Below are 22,201 nucleotides of genomic sequence, written 5' to 3'. Positions count from 1 at the left end.
CATTGGTTAAATCGACGCAAAGCGTCTGCTATGACAGTCGCTTCACGGCGTCCGACGCGGCGATCCGATCAGCAGGTCACGCAATGTCCTCGCTGTACCCGAAACAGTCTCAGCTGGAGGCAACAGCTGTAGAGAATTTTTGTGAATATCTCCGAATACCAACTGTCCAGCCCAACGTAAATTACGGTGAGTAATTCGGCGATATATCACTGATAAAGCCTCGTATTCCAAGATTGAAATTTTCTACCGGCCGATAATCTGGTGTGAATTATAAATTTAAATTGAACAGTTTAAAAGTGCGTGCATAGCGATTGAACGGGGTCGTCCAACAACGCGTTTCCTCCTTAGCTAAATTAGCCGATCATTACCGGAGACCGACATCCGTCATGATTTCAACCACGGCCAGATAAATGTGGGCGTGTTGCTTGTGCCACGATAGTAGTTATCTCGGCAGCTTGGTCGAAGGTGAACTCTGAAAAGGACGCGGCGTCCAAGACGCTATCCAGCCATTGTCTGCCCCACCCTGCATGTATCAAGAAATGGTATATTACTCGTTTAGTCATTTTTTTTATCCATAGAAAGCCGATCCGTTTTATCGAAAAAGCATTCTGCAAAATTCCTCCGGCTTAAACGGCATACGTCTTTATTTAAGGTCTATTTAAAATTATCCCCCGCCGAGCACAGCCGAACTCTTTATTCTCAGAGTCCGTGATGTGTCTTTTTTTTGTCGCTACGTGTTTTTTTTATCCTCACGCCTCTTTCCCGGACCCGGAATCTTTGTTTACGATTTATGTGGCCAAAGTCATTGGCGGATACTCCGCGATCTGTTGTTTAGACACTCTGAAATACTCGCAATATTCGCGCATTTCGTTAAGTTTGTGAAACGCATTTTCGAAAACCTTTGTGCCTCACGCAATCATTTTGCGTTCGTATACCTCTACGGTCGCCGGTGAAACGATAAGAGATTTTCAACGTGAAAACAGGTTCTCATGTCGAGCGTATATAAATTTTTTAAATCGCAACTGATTATTGATTCGTGGTAAGGCGTTGTTTCGTTAAATTGATTTTTTTGCCAGCCAAGAAACAATAGCGTCACTTCTATTCACGTATACAATATTGGTTGCACGTCAGTTTCATCACTAATGGTCATTTTTTTATTCATTTTTTTTTCATAACATACTCATTCAAGTAACTATTCTCTTTGTTATAATCGTGCTAAATGCGATCTGAAGTTACATCCGCATTATACCTACACTGCAATTTGCATTTCAATTTTTCAATGAGATTAAAGGAACTACTCTGCTAATTACAAACATTCGATATTTTATCACAAATTAGTCTTGGAGGTATCTTTTAATAAACGAAGTAAAACAAATACCTTTGTTAATTTTAAATCATAGTTTGCAGTTCACGAGCTCAATTTATTACAAAAATTTGACAGCAAGCTCGTTCTGATGATCAATAAAATGGTAATAAAATGAAAGTACTAGTAGTAGTTGCAACACTTGTTGATTGTAATGATTGTGCAATTTTGCCCACCATTTTACGTTCAATTTATTCTTCTACACAATTATTTAACTATCCTGCTCTACAACATACCGTATTTTCAGATTGAGAATGCCTTTGCTACAATGTTATAAGCCATTCTCTGGCGATATTTTGTCAGTTGGCTAAATTTTTTTATGTATATATGTATTTGAAATTTTTTTATAATAAATTTACGACTTCATAGTTTTTAATTTTATTTTTGAATTAATCCATCAATGATTCTGGTGTAACTAACAAAGTAGATTATGAAGTTTGGGAACCCGTTCTACAGCAAGTTTTCGATTTCAGATGACTGCGTCGCTTTTCTACAAAAGCAGGCAAAGTCCCTCGACCTGCCACTCAAAGTGTATCATGTGCATCCTGACAAGCCAATCGTCATCATCACCTGGGAGGGACTCAAGCCATCCTTACCTGCTATTCTCTTGAACAGCCACATGGATGTCGTGCCAGTTTTTGCTGTAAGCAATGCTTCTATATTTGACTTTTTACCATCGCGCAGGTTCATCTTATTCTTGTTCCAAATCGCAAAAATTTCAAGCAACTTGATCAAATACTTAGTATGGGTACTAATTATGTCTGTATGGTGTAATTGTCTATGGAAGCGCTCAAGTTAATCGATCATCACTTTTGATTCACTTTTTATTACTTTCTGCAACAGTTTCTGTACAATGATGTAAAACTGTGTAACAATTCGGTTGTTACGATACTGGAAGTTTGTAACAACTGTCACTAAATTACAGTCTTTTGGCTTGGAGTAAGCCATGAGATGAATTAGAAAAATTTATTTCAGGATCAATGGACGTATCCGCCATTTAGTGCGCACATGGATGAGAAAGGAAATATATACGCACGCGGAAGTCAGGATATGAAATGCGTCGGGATTCAATATTTGGAAGCAATACGACGCCTGAAGTTGAAGGGTCAGTGTTTCAACAGAACGATTCACTTATCCTTTGTACCTGACGAAGAAATCGGGGGAGTACTTGGAATGAGAGAGTTTGTCCACACAAAAGACTTCCAGGCATTGAATTTGGGTTTCGCTCTGGACGAAGGAGTTGCATCACCGACCAATGATTTTTTTCTCTACAATGGCGAGCGATCTTTGTGGCATTTATGGATTTATTGCCCAGGTAATCCGGGCCACGGATCGCTAATGCTGGATAATACAGCTGGAGAAAAAATCAGAATTGTTATTGACAAATTCATGGACTTTAGAGCGAAAGAAAAAGCCAAGCTCAAGGATCCAAAAGTCAAGCTGGGAGATGTGACTTCAGTTAATCTCACGCAATTACAAGTAAGCCTTGAAACGTAATGAATTTTTTTCATTTCTTTAAATTCTGTTCATGTCATTGCATTTCGTTCAATTTAATTTCTTTCCTTACTCTTCGAAATAATGTTGCTTTAGATTTAAATTTAACTTTATATAAACGCTGTTTTACTTCAAGTATTACGAGAACTGGCAATTAAAGGTTATATGACAAATTATTGAAAGTTTAATCCGATAATTCCAGCCTGAGATCAAATCTTCGAAGATTCTAGGCTCCAGTATAAATTTCAAAAAGGCACTTGAATCAATATGATTTATTCATCCAGATATAGTGTGTGAAATGAACTTTTCTCAAATCTCTCATTATTTTTGATAATGATCGTACAATAATTTGAGAGTAAGCTACGGGATGCTTGAAAATACATACATTTATTAGGCGTTGGTCAAATTACTTTTCGCAATGTTTTTCTAAAAAATCAATTGCAAGATCAACGAATCTCTAAAGAATTCGTTTTTGTTTTATTTTACCATGCCTTGATCACTAGGATGATAATATTGGTGAGTAGCCTTGAAATCGATTGGAATATGAAACGTTTCTGACGATATTATAATATTTTTTTGGTAATTTTTGTGTCCAATTGTGCGAATATAATTTCAATAGCAGCCTACTTCTGAAAAAGATGCACTTCATAATAATGCAATCTTTATTTTTCAGGGAGGTATACAAACCAACGTAATTCCAGATCAATTGGTAGTTGCATTTGATATTCGTATTGCTGTTACTGTCGATGAAAAAAAATTCGAAGATATGGTGATGGGATGGTGCAAAGAGGCTGGAGATGATGTGCATGTTAAATTTGAGCAGAAAAACGAGAAAATCGAAACCACTAAAGTAGACAGTACAAATCCATTCTGGGTGGAATTCAAAAAAGCCAGTGATAAACTGGGAGTGAATCTCGACATCGGAATCTTCCCTGGAGCGACTGACAGTCGCTTTGTGCGATCGGTAAAAGATTTAAATATAACGCTAAAGAAAACCAGAGATCGAGATCGACATATCTTTTCAGAAGCGATCTATGATGCATTCGAAATTCGTCTTTTTAAATTTTTCGCGTCTCCAACAACTGTCTCGACCGATATGTGGAAATGACTTTCCATGACTTCATATAGACCACAGATCCGTACATTTATTTACAATTTTTGTATAAGATATGATTGAAACTAAATTCAACCCCATTAAAGGGAAAAAGAATTCTACATGTTCAAAAGACGTTATTAATTGCTTATATGACTTATTAAGTGCACGTACACTTCCGTTTTTTAATGTATGTAAATGATAACATTGACTGAATTTAACCAGGTTGGAATCCCAGCGATTGGTTTTTCACCGATGAACAATACGCCGATCCTTCTTCACGATCACAACGAGTATCTAAATAAGGATGTATTTTTGCGTGGTATTGAAATTTACACGGAATTGATACCAGCTGTGGCAAATGCTTAAAATTCATCACAGATCGTCTGAATATGAATTTTCATGACCTGATATTCCAAGGAAGATGAAGCAGTACGGAGTGAGAAGTATGAGGCATGAAGTGTGGTAAGAAAATATGAAATATAGTTGGGGTGAAAAGTTTGTTAAAGCTCAGATATATAATATTGTAATTTAATGATGACGTTAAACACAGTTTGACTGAAGTGAACTGAGACAATAATCAAAAATAGGTAATTCCAGTAATGAAAAATCGTTTTTTAAAACATTATTGAACAGTCAGCACGAGGTACATCCCAAGTTCTATGGATGATTCAAATTATTCTCAATTAAATGAAAATATATTCATGAGTAATGGTAAACTGAAACTTGAAGAAGAAAAACCTGATTAAAACAAAGCCCGGTGTAATTTGAACAAACATGCAAACAATGCAAGGTTTGATTTTTCATTTTGATCATTATTATTTTCGTTTTTGAACGATTTTTCAAGGATATATAATCATGTGAATATCATACGTTGATTGAACGAAAAAATTATAAATGTGTAATCGATTATTATCTTTTGGATGGGGTAAAATGTTGAACATTAATTTTGCCATTGTGCACTAAAAATGCAGTTAAGAAACATAAATTTGCTGAAGTTCTAATATGCGGAAACGAAAAATGTCAACATGAAAACGATGAAGTAGAAAATCAAAATCATGGAAATCAATGTCTAGAAAGAAATGAAACAGTGAAAGAGGAAAAGAAATAATATGTTGGAAGAGAAGATAAAAAAAATTATATTTCTACGTATGCGTACGTGCACATAGATATATTCATATATTTTTGAAATAGTTATTTTAAGCGTGTTATAATAATCATTAAGCTTGTTTGAAATATTACATGTTATTACATTAAAAAACACAAACAAAAAAAAAACGCATATCAACAAACGAAGACATCTGCATTGAACCCGGAGTTGATAGATTTGATATCGCGTCGTTGGCACCGCAACAAAAAAAAACAAAAAAAAAGACACGTAAAATTTGTGCTGTAATTTTCTCTTCATAATACCAGAATTCACAACAATAATTATTTTTCGTTTTCTTTCCTTTTTTTTTTTGCCTAGTGTGCAGGTGGCGGTGTTCAGCTGTCTTCTCTCTTTCTCTCTTTTCCTTCGCAAGGAATACAACGTCGGCTGTATCTCGATGTGTAAGTGAATGTGTCTCGTCTTCCCGCCATTATCTTACGGCACGTTAGAGCGAGTCAGAGAGAGAGAAAGAGAGGAACGAACGGTAAATACCTTTGCGGCTCAGTTTCATTCTTAACGGGGCAACCCGACTCCCCTTTATCGTAAAGATAATGGACTCGTCTGTGGCATGTGTATATCCTCCGCAAAATAAATCTCAGGGAAGGTTAACTTGTTAGAAATTTTGAAGGGAATCGATTGAAATTTTTTTTTTAATATTATTCATGACGCAGATATATCAAAATAACTCTTCATTTCTCTAATAATTATCTATTTGTACGCTGCACTTTGGGTTCGGCCATTTTGAAGAAGGGGGGGGGGTAGCGACGTGTAGCGTGCCCCAACCGCACCTGTCAAGTCGGTATAACGTTGTCGATAGGAGTAGGCATCGAAGACGTTAATTTTGGCGAAAATTGTATCGGAATAAGCCTGAGAGAGTGCACGAGTCATTTATACATGGTGAAATCAAGATGTATTTAATTTATTTTGTCAGCCATGTGCATTGGTATAGAATTTAAAATGATCTCATACCTCAATACCAGTGGCCCAATAAACGCCGAGCGGTATGTTCACGTGACACAAACCAGCCAATAGGCGTAGAGAGATTTGAAATTGTGCGTGGTCTTTGTTCACGAGTCCCCCGTCAACGTTACTTCAGTTCCGTAAAGAGGGCCTTGTGTCAGTGTTCGTTTATGTATGGTCTCTGCCTAAAATCGCATATTTTTCGGCTAAAAATTTATATGTGAAAGTTGTGATTTTTTTCATAAGACAACAACGTTTCGTCCAGACTGTTTAACAACCGGTAAGTGAAGATATTTAATTCCTAACATTAATCACGAAGTATTCATCGTATTTTACTTTGTACAAAATAATCACGCGGTCGAAGGAAGATGCCGGTTTTTTTCGGTGGGCTCTTGTCATACTATTACGCGCATACCTGGGATCGTTTCGATTCTTTTTTTTTCACCCTCGATACTTTTATCTGTGTTCGAGCATTGATCTGTTTACACGTTACAGTCTACGACGAATGTCACGTTGTCTCGTTACGTTTTACACCATCATGACTGATTTTGTACAATTTATTTTTCCTGTTACAATTCCTCTCTCCAATATATAACTACGTGTCAAACCTGACGTTGGTCGTGCGGAATTTTCAGTGCATATTATATTTTTAACCGCCGAGACGAGAGTCTTGTTACTCACACGTTATTCTATTTGTCATCGTTTTCCTCAAGGCGGGAACAGCTTGTGGTGTTGGACACGTACAGTTAATAAATTTCATTTCTGTGAATTTATATATCCCATCAAACGTCATGGCAACCGGGTGTACGTACCACTCATTTGTTAAACAACAAAGAATCGATACGATTTTCTTTTCTGATTTGACGGAAATGCGTGTCTCTTCATATCGTGAACACATCGTCGGATGTTTCGGCGGGAAAAATACATGCAATAAAAAGAGTAGAAGACCGGTCATTCCCTCCTTACCTTTCTCTCGGTGTGGAGATTTACCCGCCTAAATAGTTTACTATTCTTACTCGTGACACGTAGCTCTCGTCTCAGATATAATAACTATGTAAATTATACGCGCGACTGATTAAATTCGACATTTACGTTTGCTCGGAGTAAGATTACTTGATTATTTACCAAGAATTATTCTCTTCCTGTTTGCCTCTGTGTACGTACGTGTGTGATTTTTTTTTTTTTGTCTACCATTACGATTTTACTACTTTCCCGCGTAAAGCATCGATTAATCTGCCGTAATACACCGTGTGGCGTGTTTACAGACTTATCGCATTGCCCGGTTTACGAACGATAACCGCTTCGTTACTTGTTGACACTTGTAATTTGATAAAACAAAAAAATACCCGCTATACGCTATACGTTTATTCTTAATTCTTTCCCATTCGTTTTCTAGTATCTTTACTAACAATTTTTCTATCTCCTCTTCTCTTTTCCCACCGTTAACTTTCATTCAAAATTGACAAATATATAGTTAACACGCGTTAACTATATATCATGATAACGTTGAAAAAATTAAAACCTTGTATGAAATTGATTTCAGTCTCATCGTTCAATCCGTAGCGGTTTTAAATCGCAGTTATTCTTTACTTTGTACATCTTTGAACTGCGTTCAGAGATTTAATTTCGGTATTTTGACGTAGATTTAGTAAAGATAAATAAATAAAAATGTTACTCAATGAAAAAAGGAAAAATAAAATTCGATGATAGATCGTTCGTTTTTGAAAAATGTTTAGTCAGACACATTCCAGGTTAAATAGTTATTTCAACCTCAAAGTGGAAATTTTCCAAAAGTATAATACCCAAATAAAAGGCGGGGGGCTCTGAACGCATTTCAAGGGGTCCTTCTCCCGGCAATCCAACCCATGGTCGGGAAATTTTTGACCGTGAGAAACATTCTGGGAACTCCAACCCTCGCCATATGCCCAACACCGGACCCATCCTGCGGGCTTAAACCGAAATATAATCTTGCCAGCTCGTGTGTATATATATATATATATATATATATATATATATATATAAAAGTTTTATTGCCTTCTTTGCACAAATTGCGTGTTTATCTTAGCAGTTTTTTTCCTCCTTCCCATCCACAATCCCGTTCATTGAACGAAGTTTTTCCTTTTTTCTTTCATCTTTTACTAAATATTATCGGGTAGATTATTCAAATTCATCGTTCGATCTTGTCTCTCTCGGACAATACAATTTGCCTCTATACATAGTTTCCATAATAAGGCAGACAGGAAATTGAGAAAGTTATGCATGTATGTACAAATAGACTTTCAGTCTCTCATGTGTTATGTGCCTAAGGTACCTATATAATTCAGGCTCTCAGACCCTCAGGCGCGGAGTTTTGTTCTTTGCGTCGGAATAATCATCGTTAGAAGGAGGGAAATGCTGCTCGGCGCAGACCTTACACACATTATATACCTACCGATGTTTACATTTTCATTACCCGGTTCAACTACCTAAACGAATTTATATCTATATCCGTAAACGCGGTATATCCCACCTATATTCGAATATTTTTACACCCCGAGTCTGCCTGTAACGTGTATATTGAGTACGGTATATAGGCAGAGGTACGTGTCGAACATCATTTACGACACGCGCCCACGAAGAAGCTGCAAACATTGAATTATAAGTTCCATGAACCGCCGCTTACCGAGGACTTTGATATTATTCACGATATTAGACAAAGCTCGATCACGAAGTAGCGGTTCATTTTCTGCGATTCGTTAGTTGCGAAATGTGTATTTAATGTTTTCAAGTACGCGGTACTCGTACATTTTATTAAAAACATTCTTTCATCTCGACTAATTGTGAGTTGAAATTTTTTCGTTTTTTTTTTTTCTTTTGGTAATTTTCAAGTTATTTCTCGACTCCTCGGTCAATCGTGTCTTACGAATACATTTACGAAAATCTTATCCAAACGTAACAACCAATCCCCTTTCATATAAATTTTCAAACCATCCGTTCGTCCCCTCGTCGTTTTACGCAGAGAGGGTGCAGACAGTCGGGCATGTAGCAGGGGAAATCGGATCGATAGTCGAGAGGGTAGTAGAGGCTAAAGAAAATACAGTCGGTCCAACCCGAGATCATTCATTTTCCGTTTGCGTCTTTGCAGTTAAAACTGGCTCCCGTGTATACATCGTCGCAATATAGAATATACTATTTGTATAATTCATTTTGTAGGAATGTTTGACAGACTAAAATTGTTTTTAAAAAATTCCACGAGTTAATTTTCATCAAATTTTTGTTCAGAAATCCATTCCGTTCTTACTTTCATTCGGGTCAATATGGTATGCCAATAACTTATGGTGTTTGTACGTACACGTATGTAAAATGACGAGCATGTTATAACTCTCGCTTCGAAATCCCCTCGTACACACATTTACATGTATCTGTACGGCTAATCAACAGCTAATCAAACAAAGATGCCTTTCTTTTTGCGAACCGCAAACTACATACCGTTATACTCTAAATATAGCCGGTAGATATTTTTATATGCATCTCATGTATGCTAATCGGCGAAATTTATCAATCGATGCCGATGACAAACATTATATATTGTTTCTAAGTTTATAGTAAGTATATTCGTGATATAACGAATAATGTCGCACCATAAATCGGCGCAGCCAAACAGTAAAATATACAGTGTGCGTAACACGTGTGTGGCGTTGAGATTATTCGTCTTTTACTTCTTTTTTCATATTCCCTACCGAATTTTTTTTTTTCGAATTAATATACGAGCGCCTTCATGCAGGAAGTGGTCAACCGCCTTAATATACGTATCTACGTGTACGTATATATATATATATATATATATATATATATCTGCCTGCGATGTAATAATACTATCAATTCGCGGTCGACGTCTTCCCGCATATACCTCTACATTATAATATTCCGCGGTTATTAAATACTTGCATCATTTCGGTCATACGCAAGTTATTATACAGGTACAACGATGGGTAATATATCGATGAAAATCAGAATTTGTACAATTATAATAATTCCTCGTATGCACGATCGTTTATTTCTTTAGCTTACCTGAGTCTCTACCTAAATTGAGGATCTGTTTTGTACAACAATAATCATTAATGCCTTATTACCCTTACGGTTATTTGGTTTTCGACCGGAAAGAAAATGCGAGTTGATAACGATGAGTTCACAGAATGGAGTCCGTTGACACATAATTGGCATAAAATCGAAATCGCATTTTGTTTCGGACCGAAGACAGATACTCGGAAGGTTAAGGCATTAATGAATATTGCTGTACCTGACTGACTGCCTTACCGATTGAGGGATAATGAATCATTCCTTACTTCGGGGTAGGGCCAGTGTTAGAATTTATGGCATATACCTGCGGTCCCAAGAAAATTCCATATAGGTAGAATAAGAAACTGGGTGAGTTGGCAAGGGCAGGGACTCGGGTTCTTTGAAACAAACCTTAGGTATAAACTAGCAGGGTGCAAGGCGAAAAGTTTCACTCGAATACTCTCCCTTTTTCTATTGTCATTTACCCGATTTAGCAAGGATAATCCGACCCACGTTATACCCGGAAAAAGATTAACAGTCGAATACTTCCGGGAATCCGGGTCCTAGGCTTTTCGTCGGCTTTGGTATGCCTGAAGTCGTAAAATTCGAAAATCCAGACTCGACGCTATTGCTTCGGGGGATGGAAGGTCGGCGGGTGGTGTATCATTCAAGTGTACTGAATATAGATCTGACAAACTTACTGCTCATTGCACGATCTGCATATTCCACATTTCATCGTTTATACCTATGTCATAAGAATCGGTAAAAGGCGAATACAAAGTGCTTTTAAGGCGGAAAGCACGAAACTAGGAATAACCGTACTGGTTTTACAGTTTTTGTAAATATGTATGTATATATATGTATATATATATATACATATATATATATGTATGTGCGTATATGCATATGTATGCATTACATATCTACTACCGTATTATACTTATGCTCGAAGAAGACTCTTGTATGTCGGATTGGACCGAGGCATCGTCGTCGTCGTCTTATGAACGTATACTCGAGAAGAAGGCAGGTTCTCTCTCTTCTTTCTTCTTTGTGATCAAGAAAACCGGTTTTCATTCGGGATACTCACGAAGCTTGTGAAGTTCACCGAGTGTGAACTAGGCTTTCGGACGCAGTGATGGTACTATTGGTGTAATATTGATTTATTACGGTTCATCTCAGGGATCATTACATCTATGGAGGAGATGTATTCTGTTCTTCTCTTCTCTGATCTGCTCTGATCTGCTTATTCTCCCAATGCCTGTACAACGCCGCTGCAACATTCCGAAGAATTTCTATCCGTATCTCGGATCTTTCTATTGATCTTCGTGTTGTGGTTCGTTTTTTTTTTTTCTATTTCGGTTACTTCCCTCCCCCTTTAATTTTGTGCTTATCTCACCTTGCCGACAGATTAATTTATACGTACTGGACGAGTTTTGATCACGTGTAAAATGTTGAGAGGAATACAGGGCATAAAAATTTTTTTGAAATAAATAAATAAACAGCAAGGGATTGTCCAGCGATGCGGGAAGAGATATTTCCATTCTTCTATACTATAATTCTGACTCGAAACTCGGAACAAGTTTTCGTGATCACTTGACGGTTCGTTACGCTTTGCGAGTCGAATCTATCCCGTTAATTACCCGCCCAGGTCAAGTGTCACGATGCTATTAATGGTACATTAAATTCTCCTTGTTCCGCTCCCTGGAGTTTTTAAAGTCGTTCCCAAAAGCCAATTAGAAATAGGAATATTCATCAACGAAATTGGAAGTTAAATCCGTATCGTAAATATCCTCGAACCGCGGCTTTTATATAGTTTACCATCAACTACTTCCCGTCGACTCAACCGCTTCTTCTTCTTTTCCTTCGCTGCTACGCAATCAGCCAGCGGCTATAAGCCATGTGTCTCTCTGATATTCGAGGAACAAATTCTTACCAAGTCAGTTTTAACCGAGCCTCGACGTTGAGTCAAATAACCGCAATTTAATTCCGGTCCCGGAAATTGTTGTCTGCAAAAATCACCGAATTACAGCAGAATGTTTCTAACTTTTTTCTTTCCACCTATTGTAATCATTTTTCATCACCGATGATTACTTTGCAAACAAAATTATACATTTCAGTTTCGTTGTACTACGTTAGAAAATCCAATTATCTCTTGCCGATTCAGTTTCCTTCGGTTAAACATTGTCCGTTGTTAAACTTGTGTGAGAATTGGGGGGGGGGGGATACACAAACACGGAGAGTTATACGTTGCAGAGGCGTATAGACGATCCGACGGTCAGTCAATGGGTATATGTAGTAAAAAGTTGCGACAGTAAGCTTATTGTTACTCAGTCGAGTTACTGTACGCAGGGCATGGCACCACGCCACATGGTAATATCCACCGCACACGTTTGAATGGCCAGACTTGAAAACAGACGAAAAAAGAAAAGAACTAAACAGCCAAAGGCCCAAGGTTGTTCTTGTTTGGCGGAGAGAGCAAGTGTGAAAGACCGCCGACGTTCGTCTCTAAAGAGAGACAAAAGATTCTAAAATTATGCACGGTAATTGTTGCAATACCCGACATACGTAACAACATTTTTTTTATCCCTTTCAATTTTACTATTGGCTTCGGTCCAAAGGAAAGAAAGAAAAAAAAAAAAAATTGTACGCGTACATTGACCTTCGAAAAAATTCTGTTTTTTTTTTTCAACCTCTCACTATCAATAAAGGTCGTTGCTCCGTCTTAAGAAGCGCAAAAGAAGAAGAAAAAAAAAGTTACATCCGAGTTAAAAACATCAATTTTCAATATTCGAATATCCATGTCGTTACTAATTATAATTTTATTATTTTTTCATTTTTTCATTGCATTTTTTACTGTTTACCAACTTCAATCTTTCCGTCAAGGATAACACAATTTTTTTTCGCCTCCTTTTGATGCCAGAGTTGGTTTTTTCTTTCTTTTTCCCACATATATCCACATGTTTATAGATATTGAATATAGTCCTAATTTATGACTCGAATAATTCTAAAGAAAGCTGTGAATAAATATGGAATATTTGTATCTTACCCAATGTAGCGTTCTAATGAGCAAACGCATGTCAATTTGAAGTCGTATGTCGAAACAAATTTTTTTTTTTTTTGCATATGATGCTAATGTATGTTCATTTTTTGATACAGAGAGAAATTTTTGAATTAATACGATACAAAATAATGATTTATTCGCCATTCTTGGGTTGGGTCTGTCAATCAACTTATCAATAATATACTGTGTGATATGCATTATTCATGTACCTATACAATTGAAGCAGGGTCAGTTCCCTAGTCGACGATACAAGTTTAGTACGCTTAGTAATTGCTGCTTCTACGAGGAGTTGGCTATTTAGCATTTTACACTACTACGTGGCAGTACGTAGAGGTACCACTCCTCCTCCTCCTCCGTTGAAGTAAACTCACTATCGCTTGGAGTACTACAGAACTCTACACATTCTATAGTAAATCGGCTATAGTATTATGAGTCAGTCACACCCACAAGCTTAGCCTGATGCAGGAGTTCAAGACCCTCTCAGCACACATTCACTCCTCTCTGCCGCATGCGAGGTCACGTGTATACTACTTTATTGTACTGTATACCTGAACTCCCTTGGCTGAAATTCTATTGACTATACCTCGGATCACGTTACAAGATTACCTGGCAATCTAAATAGGAGCAAGACAATATTATGCACCTAATTAACTGTACCACAGCACTACCTTATACTTCTCGTATATCAGTTCTTCGACCCAACTTCAGGAATTCCTTACTTGCGATATTTAGTCCGTTTAAATTCTCGTAGTATTCTTTCCCGCGCCTCCTTTTTTTTCATCTCTTATTTCACATTGTTCTTGTCTGCCGATGCCGATAAATTTTCTATATTATCAACCCACCTTGTTATTACATGATGTCAAGCTGAACGGTTTCAAATCTTGATGAGAAGACGAACCGCTGGCAGATATGCTGAAAAATTTATTTTCTTGTCCGCCAATGTATTGTCAAACTGTAAGCTCGTCGAGTCGTATTTGATACCTTTGCAGACTGGAGGAATTGCTAGAGAAATATTCATGATTGAAAATGTTTTTTTTTCCAGTCGCGTGAATGTTGGACACGGAGAGCAGACACAGTACCGGGTTGGATCAAGGGTCCACAAGGGATCCTTGGCTCACGATGGACTGCTACCTAGGGACAGACAGCGTATCCTTGCAGGAGATGCTGGATGTTGACATAAAGTGTGAAGTCGAAGGAGTCATCGGAGGCCATCCAGAGCTAGGCTTCAATTTCACCGATTTGTCGCCCCTTGAGATGGATGACAATCCCGTCGGCTGTCAGGATGATATTAATGGCTGGTTTGGCTCAGCTAGTCTGTTGAATGGAAATAGCAATAGTTCCAACAGGTATGTGAGGTAAAAAATCGTTCAATATAAACTTTGGGGAAATAAATCTCCTTAATATTTTATCGCTGATAACAATAAACGACTTAAGTTTGGATGACAATTATGTTTGTATATACTTATTTTGAACAATTTTCCACAGCAATTTCAATTTGGATATTTCTGGAGGAGAAGCAGCTTCGGTGATGGTCAATCCCAACTCTGTGATGCCACACATAACTGTGAGAAGTCCAAGTCCGCACAGTAATCATCGCTCTTTTTCTCTCTCTGTGAAAAAAGATATCAAAGAAGAGAAAGTCAATGTGGAAGATGAGAACGATTCGGACGGAGAACAGTATGAGCATGATATGACAGAAACTGAAGATGAGGAGGAGGAAGAAGAGGACGGAGATGAGGAGGAGGAGTCGGAAGACGAGCAAGAACTTACAACGACGATAATTCCGCCCAAACTAAAGCAAAATTCGCTACCTACAAACACTATGATAAAAACCATATCTCCTCAGATACCGAAACCTCAAATGCAACAGAAATTAAACACAGTTACGAATATAAAAGTACAAAACTTCAAACTACTTCAGAATTCGCATCACGCTCAACACGTTAGAAAACAAAACTACAATAACAACGTTCACAACACAGTTACGACAATAAAAAGGGACAAGGAATTTGACCTCTCAGATTACGACGAAAGACCATATCCAAAGCCGGCGTATTCATATTCCTGTCTCATAGCGATGGCACTGAAGAATAGCCACACAGGGTCTTTGCCAGTTTCGGAAATCTACAATTTTATGTGGTGAGTTTGGTTTCTTATTTGTAGAGCTTATTGTAAGACTTACACGACAGAATAAAAGCTGCATACTAGCTTTTGTACAGAATTACGTAAATGTCTTGTAAATGCTGCCTTAGGCTACAATGATGAATCTCTTAGAAAACTTTTTAGTTCGGATTCAACTCCGCTCTTTTGTGCAGAAATTAGTGCAACTTAATCAAGGCCGTGTAGAATAAATTTCATGTACACACATCGATATTACTGAGACGTTATGGAATTGTGAAAACAGTTTATCACTCGGATAAGGCAAGAGACTTATTTATATTAATTGGTGGAGCAAGCTACATGCACAACTTTAATTCAATTTAGCTTCCTTGATAAACTGTTGATAAACTTCTTCAGTTGATTAAATTTTGCTCTGTGAGATGGTGATGTAAAAATCCTTTCAGAGTTTTATATAATGTCCAAAGAAGTGTGATATGTGAAACATGACATTAAAACTTTACTGAAATTTCTACAGCACCCTAAATTTGCTAAAAGATAAGGCACTGTTATTTTTAATCAGGAAGTAACTCAGACTGAAATTACTCGTGCATGAAACAGGATTTCATTACTTGTCTGAATAAGTCAAACCGGAAAATCTAGATAAAATGAATCAAAGCAATGTATCTATTGACATATTAGGTAACATATCTGCCCATTTTTGGGATTTGATACGTTTACGTATGTACATCTATTTATCTATTATTTTGGGGCTATTACTCAGGAAGCCTCACGTTATTACAAGTCATTTATTATCGAAAAATTATTGTAATTAGAACCATTCTTATGATGACTTGACATTCAAATAGACGTATCATTAGACAAAGGAAACTGGTGTGCATAATTAGTCTAGATTAAACAAGGCAATTATTTAAACAAAAAGCTAAAGAGCTGTTCATTCAAAGCTTGACAAGTATAACAAATTACGAAAGTAATTGCGATTAATAATTACACGCTTATTATCGCATTTCTTTAAACTGTTAATGCAGTTGAACTTTTTGCCATGTGGTCTGATGGTGCAAAATAGATTGAAACCCTGTAAGTGTGGAGGGGGCATGAGATGGAAAATTATTGTCCATGTCCCTTTATTCACAGGCTACTAAGGGGGGAGCAACCATTTTGTATGGGGCCCTTGGAGCACCAGGTGCATGTCAGGGTACAGTCCCATTCAAAACCTTTCACTTCTTTCTTTGTTTACGAACCCTACCATGCTGTTTAACATGATATATTTCGTTATAATTCGTCACAACGCGTGAATGTATAATTATAACTATCACCATCTACATTATTATCGCAATACTGATTCTTCGACCAAGCAATTTCAGTTTCATATATTGTTGTGAATTTTGAAAACTAGTAGTTTTGGCAATCTTTACTGCTTAGGCTATCATTTTCCGTAAGATAACTATAGTGAGTCTGATAATAAGAAATTCTCAAATTGATACTTTTTTCAAATACACTTGTTATCTTATATTTTAGTTTTAAAAAATATTTAAATCAGTGGAGCAAGTCCGACTCAAAATAGATGTTAAAAAAAAAAATTTCATGAAGAATGCTTGCGGACGTTTCAAAGTTTCCAGTTTCCAACATTTTGATCTATAAAAATTAAAATTCTACTTTTCATGACTAATTAAGCAGCTCTGTAGTTTTTGTTTAATTCGTCTATCCCAAATACTAATATCTCTTGAAATATCTTGGAAGTATTCTTCTAAGCCAAGCTTTTTTCTTTTATTTATTTCAGTGAACATTTTCCTTACTTCAAGACAGCACCGAATGGTTGGAAAAATTCTGTAAGGCACAATTTGTCGCTGAATAAATGTTTCGAAAAGATAGAGAAGCCTGCAGGTAATGGCAATCAGAGAAAAGGATGTTTGTGGGCGATAAATCCGGCGAAGATAGCGAAAATGGACGAAGAAGTGCAGAAATGGTCAAGAAAGGATCCTCTTGCAATTAAGAAGGCAATGATCTATCCCGACCACTTAGAGTTACTAGAACGGGGTGAAATGAGGTATGCGGGGAGCGGCTTTATGTCAGAAGAGGCGGAAAGCTCTGGCGATGAAACCGCGGAAGAGAATACAACGTATGATGAACCTGTTCATAATCATATTGCAGCAAATTCTGTAACAGACAGTTATGACGAGAGCAGTCAAGATTTTGACATAGATATTACTGAACATATCTATGATGAAATTGATATCGAGGATAATAAGGACACATTGCACATGCAGCTAAATATCGCTAAGCAGCCAACGTTTAAATATCAACTTAGTCCTAGCACGAAGAGACAAAAAACATTGACGGGAACGTTACAAAGAAACTATGTCTACCAACCTGTTACGACGACACGAAGGAAAACTCCTCTACTCTTAAGGCCAGGAGCGACGCCGAATTCATACCTTAAGATTGAATAAACGTTAGAATGAAATTGACGAAAAAAATTCATACATTTTCACTGTATAAAAAATGCATCAATTTTTTTTCTACCTCCGTTCACACTGGTAGTCGAATTCTATTGTGAAATATCGATTTGAGGTGTCCATGTTAATCTAATTTACCAGTTTCTATTCATTGTCTTTTTTCTTAAAACTCTTGACTTTCTACTCTAAGTCGTATTCTGGAAGTTCAGTGAAATTAATTCATTATTAATTACCCTCTTGTTACTTACTGTACCTAACTACCGTTTTTACGTATTTCACTTTTATTTGAAATGACTAATACAATAATAATATAACTCGAACATCGAAGACCAAACCAAAAAAGTTCGCAGTACTTTTAACTTATCCAGATATCATTTTTTCATCTGATATTTTCTTTTATCACATTTTTAGCAACAAAACGATTTCATTACATGAGAAACAATTGCAATGGGTACAAATTAGAGTATTGACAAATTTTTTAATTTGTCAGGATCGTGACCTGATCTGATAAAATTAATGATTATATAGTTCGAATTTATTGATTGGTTAGTTTTTTTTTCTCACAATAATAAATGAAACAGAAATGTTTGTATTAAATTTATGGAAAACAGCTGAACAACTGCAATTTTGAAAGCATGCAAATCAAGTCTCACTTTCAACATAGCAAGACTTTCTATAATTATGCATCTAACTGGGTAAAAACAGTTACAGATTTTGATTACATGGTAACGTTTTGAAACTTTGGATGATGAGCAAGTATATTTAGTAGATACTACTTAAGAAACAAAAAAGAAAAACAATTTAGTGCTCATGCAGTCAATTCATTACACAGCAAAATTTTGCAGTGTTCAAGAATTCCCTATTCGCACAAATTGTGTATGCAATAATATATTGCTATAAATAAGTCTTACGAATATAGATTTTGTACTATTGTTCAAATCCGTTTGGTTGATTTAGCTGGAAAAAAATTATTTTCATCGGCAGCAATCTTAAGATTTTAGTGTATCATTTTTTTAATTCGAACACGGTATATCGGATGTTTACCATATCTAGTGAAATTGAAAATAATACTAAAATTTGAGGGACGTTTTACTACCAGTCTTGTCACTCTTCGACATGTTGAATCCGATCCAATTAAATTTTGAACCCAAATATATAGACAAATTCACAGAACACTTTGTAATATGTGTATAGGTTCGTTACTAATCTTGTCTTTTAATAACGCTTACCTTCTAATAGTGTGAAAGAATACTTACATCATAATGGTGTAAAAGTACAACTTTTATTCTAATTCTTACATAAGTTTTTTTTTTTTTTTTTTTGCATTATCTCACTACACAAATTGTCTTTACAGTCAAAAATTTTTTTCACGAGCTAGTACTTTCAATTCTTACAATAATTATTCTCCATCGTTTGCATTGAACAACTGTATAGAATTGGCAAAATGACACATGATATAGATTAAGCAAAATTACTCAAAACTGGAAAAAAAAAATTGTAGATCAATAAGTATTTGGTCAAATATGTTGGCCAGACTGATGTATTATACATTTTTTTATATGTTGCTGGACTAAGTAAAAAGTGTAAATGTTTTTAATTTTTTTTTTTTTCCAACATAGAGATAACTGGATATATAATGCGACTTGACTTATTATATGTAGAGTACAAAGTGACAGCTATAGGGAAAAATTTGAATTGTAAAGTTTTGTAGCATAGCAAGTCAAGAATGATTATATATATATCCACTAATCCTGATTTAAACATATAAGTATCAAATTCCATTTCTTTCTTTTACTTGTCGGAATTTGAAAGTTAATTTGAATGTTCATTGTCTAATTTGAAAACAGGTCATCCAGTTTTAGGCCAGTGGTATGTTAAATAATTAAAAAATTATGATATCGAAAAAAGATCATTTATTATTAGTCTAAACATACGATACTACTTAACATTTTAGTATGATAAATATAGGTGACATCGGTAGGAGTTTGTAAAACCACTTGCAACGTTTCGATCGTAAATATCGTTATTTGGGTTTAATATTTCCGACAAATTTTATATTTTCACGCCTGTGATGAAAAGCAATTACAAATTGTAAAATCCCCGCTAATGAAATTCGACTAAAATTGTATACGAGAAAATGGAGCATAGGCAACCGCTGCACACACCCCTTAGTACAAATCTACTAATTAAAACCTAGAAAATGATTTTCAAATGTTGCATTTGGTTAGGTCGGAGTCACTGGTCGTCAAGCAACTACAAAAGAGAGTGCTACAAATGTATTACTAATAATAAGATTGTGCAAAACTGTATATACCTGGTAACCAAAAGATGGTAAACATCTAAACTCTAGATGATTAATCAAGGTATGTAATATCAGAGGATGCATTCATTGTATCATGAAAAATATGATATCAAGTGCATGCGTGATGCTATAAAATTTCCAATGACGTGGAAGGTTCCAGCTACGTTTTAGCTCTGTTTTACAATCGTTGAATGCACGTTACCAAATTTCAATTGAACTTTGACTTGCATTTAACTATTTTGTGGCAGATTTTATCGAAATCATTCGTCACGGAACAACTTGCTTCGCCCAGTCAATAACGGCGACGATAATACGGTTTCATTTTCATGCAGATAGAAATCGTAATTAATATCTCACTATAACTTTTGAAACGTGATCTCATTTACGACAATGACAATTAATGGTGAAACCGATGCAGTAAATGTTCTTTACCTTTATCTGACAATAATATGTGTTTTTCATTTTAATTTCAAAATGTTTTCTTATTATTTAGACATTTTGGAGCTGTGACTTGTTGACTCACAACTCCAAAAGGTCGTATTTAGAACAATTATTATTTCAGGAGTGCTGCACAAATAATGACATCCTGATGATTTTTCTTGTGAGAAATACAAAGTTTAATTTTATGGTGTACAAAGTCTCAGCAAATAAATTAGCATTAAAATGGGACCAACCACACAGAACTGTTTCTTACGATTAGTTACAGATTTATCGTATAAGTTCTTTTTTTAAGTTTACTCTCATAAGTATGATCTGGATCTATTTAACACGGAATAGATTTTGTATAGCCAGTGTTTGTATTGTTGTAAATAATTTTTTTAGAATAAAACACGTGTAGTTTTTAATTTATACACATACATTCATTTTTTTCATCTACTTTTAAAGCAAACCGTGACCCACTTGATATTCTTCGTTTTTCTACTTGTATACTTTTATTTTGATGAACAACAAGATTGTATTTCCATTATTTGCTATAATGTTCTGAAAGCAAAGAAGCTACTTGGATGTATATTACGACCCAGAATTGGCCGCTAATCAATTGATTAGAATTTTTGAAACGCTAGAAAATTTCAAGGTGCCTAATCTTCTTCATAGGAGTAACGAAAATCGTAGTACATGTGGCAATATGGAGTAAATATCTCGAAAATTAGCAATTGAAAAAAGTTATTCACATGCTGTGCATCGTACGAAAAACAATGATACACTGATACGATCATGTTATATCGTATCATGCTCTTTGAAATTTTTTTATTTTATTTTTATTTCCTGGGAATGCTGTGTTTTATCAAAAGTTGTCAATCACTCTTCAAAAGGCTGTTTTGCAGACGAGCTACAGAGTGCTAGAAAGTGTTTTCCCATTATTCCTAAAAAGAAATAATTTTAAACTTTTTCTATTCCATGAATGTTTAATGATGAATGATGAATTCCTCTCTAACAAGAACGAAATAGTTTAAGTTATCCCAGTAAACTGAGTTCGATTATTAAATTCGACATTTGAAAAATTCCGGATTGGAACAAATTGAAAAGAATTGACCGCTTCAAAATGAATTTCCGTTAAACCGGAATTTTCCAAATCAACTTAGCATGGAATAGTCAGTTTATAATTATGCTATAAAGTGCTAGACATTAATTTTCATCTATGTAAAATGCTGGCTGGAGATTACGAAACTATGCCATGTATAACTCATATTATATACAATGTACGTATAATGTGTAGTTTCGTATAAAAATAATGAACATAATGGAGTACACATTGTTTAGATGAACTTCTGTAATAAAATGTAGTCTAGTAGATTTTGTACCTGTTTATAAAATTTATATAGTATTATTATTATTATACCATTAGCCAATTGGACATGGTTATTGAATAAAGTAATAAAACAGATATGGCATTATAACGACATCTCATATTCATGGCACTAATTTCAAATGTACACAGTGATAACCAACGACGGTAAAACTCAATTGCGCCAAAAAAAAAAACGTCAATTACTAGTATTCTGTTCTTGAAATTTTGCCAAGCCCAAGCCAAATTCGGATTTTTAAAATTAACAATTAAAAAACAAGAATTTTATGTATACAATTAATTTCTGGCGCTTTTTAATCCCTATTTGAATTTGGCCAATGGTAGTGGAGCGAACCTAACCTAACTCCGCGTATCTTGTT

The 22,201-nt window shown here is 35.7% G+C and overlaps 2 protein-coding genes across 2 annotated transcripts; both read left to right on the top strand.

Moving 5' to 3' along the window:
• Positions 1-24: 24 nt before the first annotated feature.
• LOC124179534 (aminoacylase-1-like) lies at positions 25-5,046 on the top strand. Its single transcript, XM_046564037.1, has 5 exons — positions 25-186; positions 1,837-2,006; positions 2,339-2,842; positions 3,531-3,821; positions 4,176-5,046. The coding sequence occupies exons 1-5, from the start codon at positions 84-86 to the stop codon at positions 4,317-4,319; spliced, it is 1,212 nt and encodes a 403-aa protein (XP_046419993.1). The 5' UTR covers positions 25-83; the 3' UTR covers positions 4,320-5,046.
• Positions 5,047-5,982: 936 nt separating this feature from the next.
• Positions 5,983-21,907, top strand: LOC124179537 (forkhead box protein P2). Its single transcript, XM_046564048.1, has 4 exons — positions 5,983-6,340; positions 14,202-14,505; positions 14,645-15,298; positions 17,058-21,907. The coding sequence occupies exons 2-4, from the start codon at positions 14,210-14,212 to the stop codon at positions 17,725-17,727; spliced, it is 1,620 nt and encodes a 539-aa protein (XP_046420004.1). The 5' UTR covers positions 5,983-6,340; positions 14,202-14,209; the 3' UTR covers positions 17,728-21,907.
• Positions 21,908-22,201: the final 294 nt, after the last annotated feature.

The sequence above is a fragment of the Neodiprion fabricii genome, chromosome 4 (assembly GCF_021155785.1).
Source record: "Neodiprion fabricii isolate iyNeoFabr1 chromosome 4, iyNeoFabr1.1, whole genome shotgun sequence".
Taxonomy (NCBI): Eukaryota; Metazoa; Arthropoda; class Insecta; order Hymenoptera; family Diprionidae; genus Neodiprion; species Neodiprion fabricii.
The sequence above is the reverse complement of the archived record's forward strand: the minus strand, read 5'-3'. Positions and strand labels throughout refer to the sequence as shown.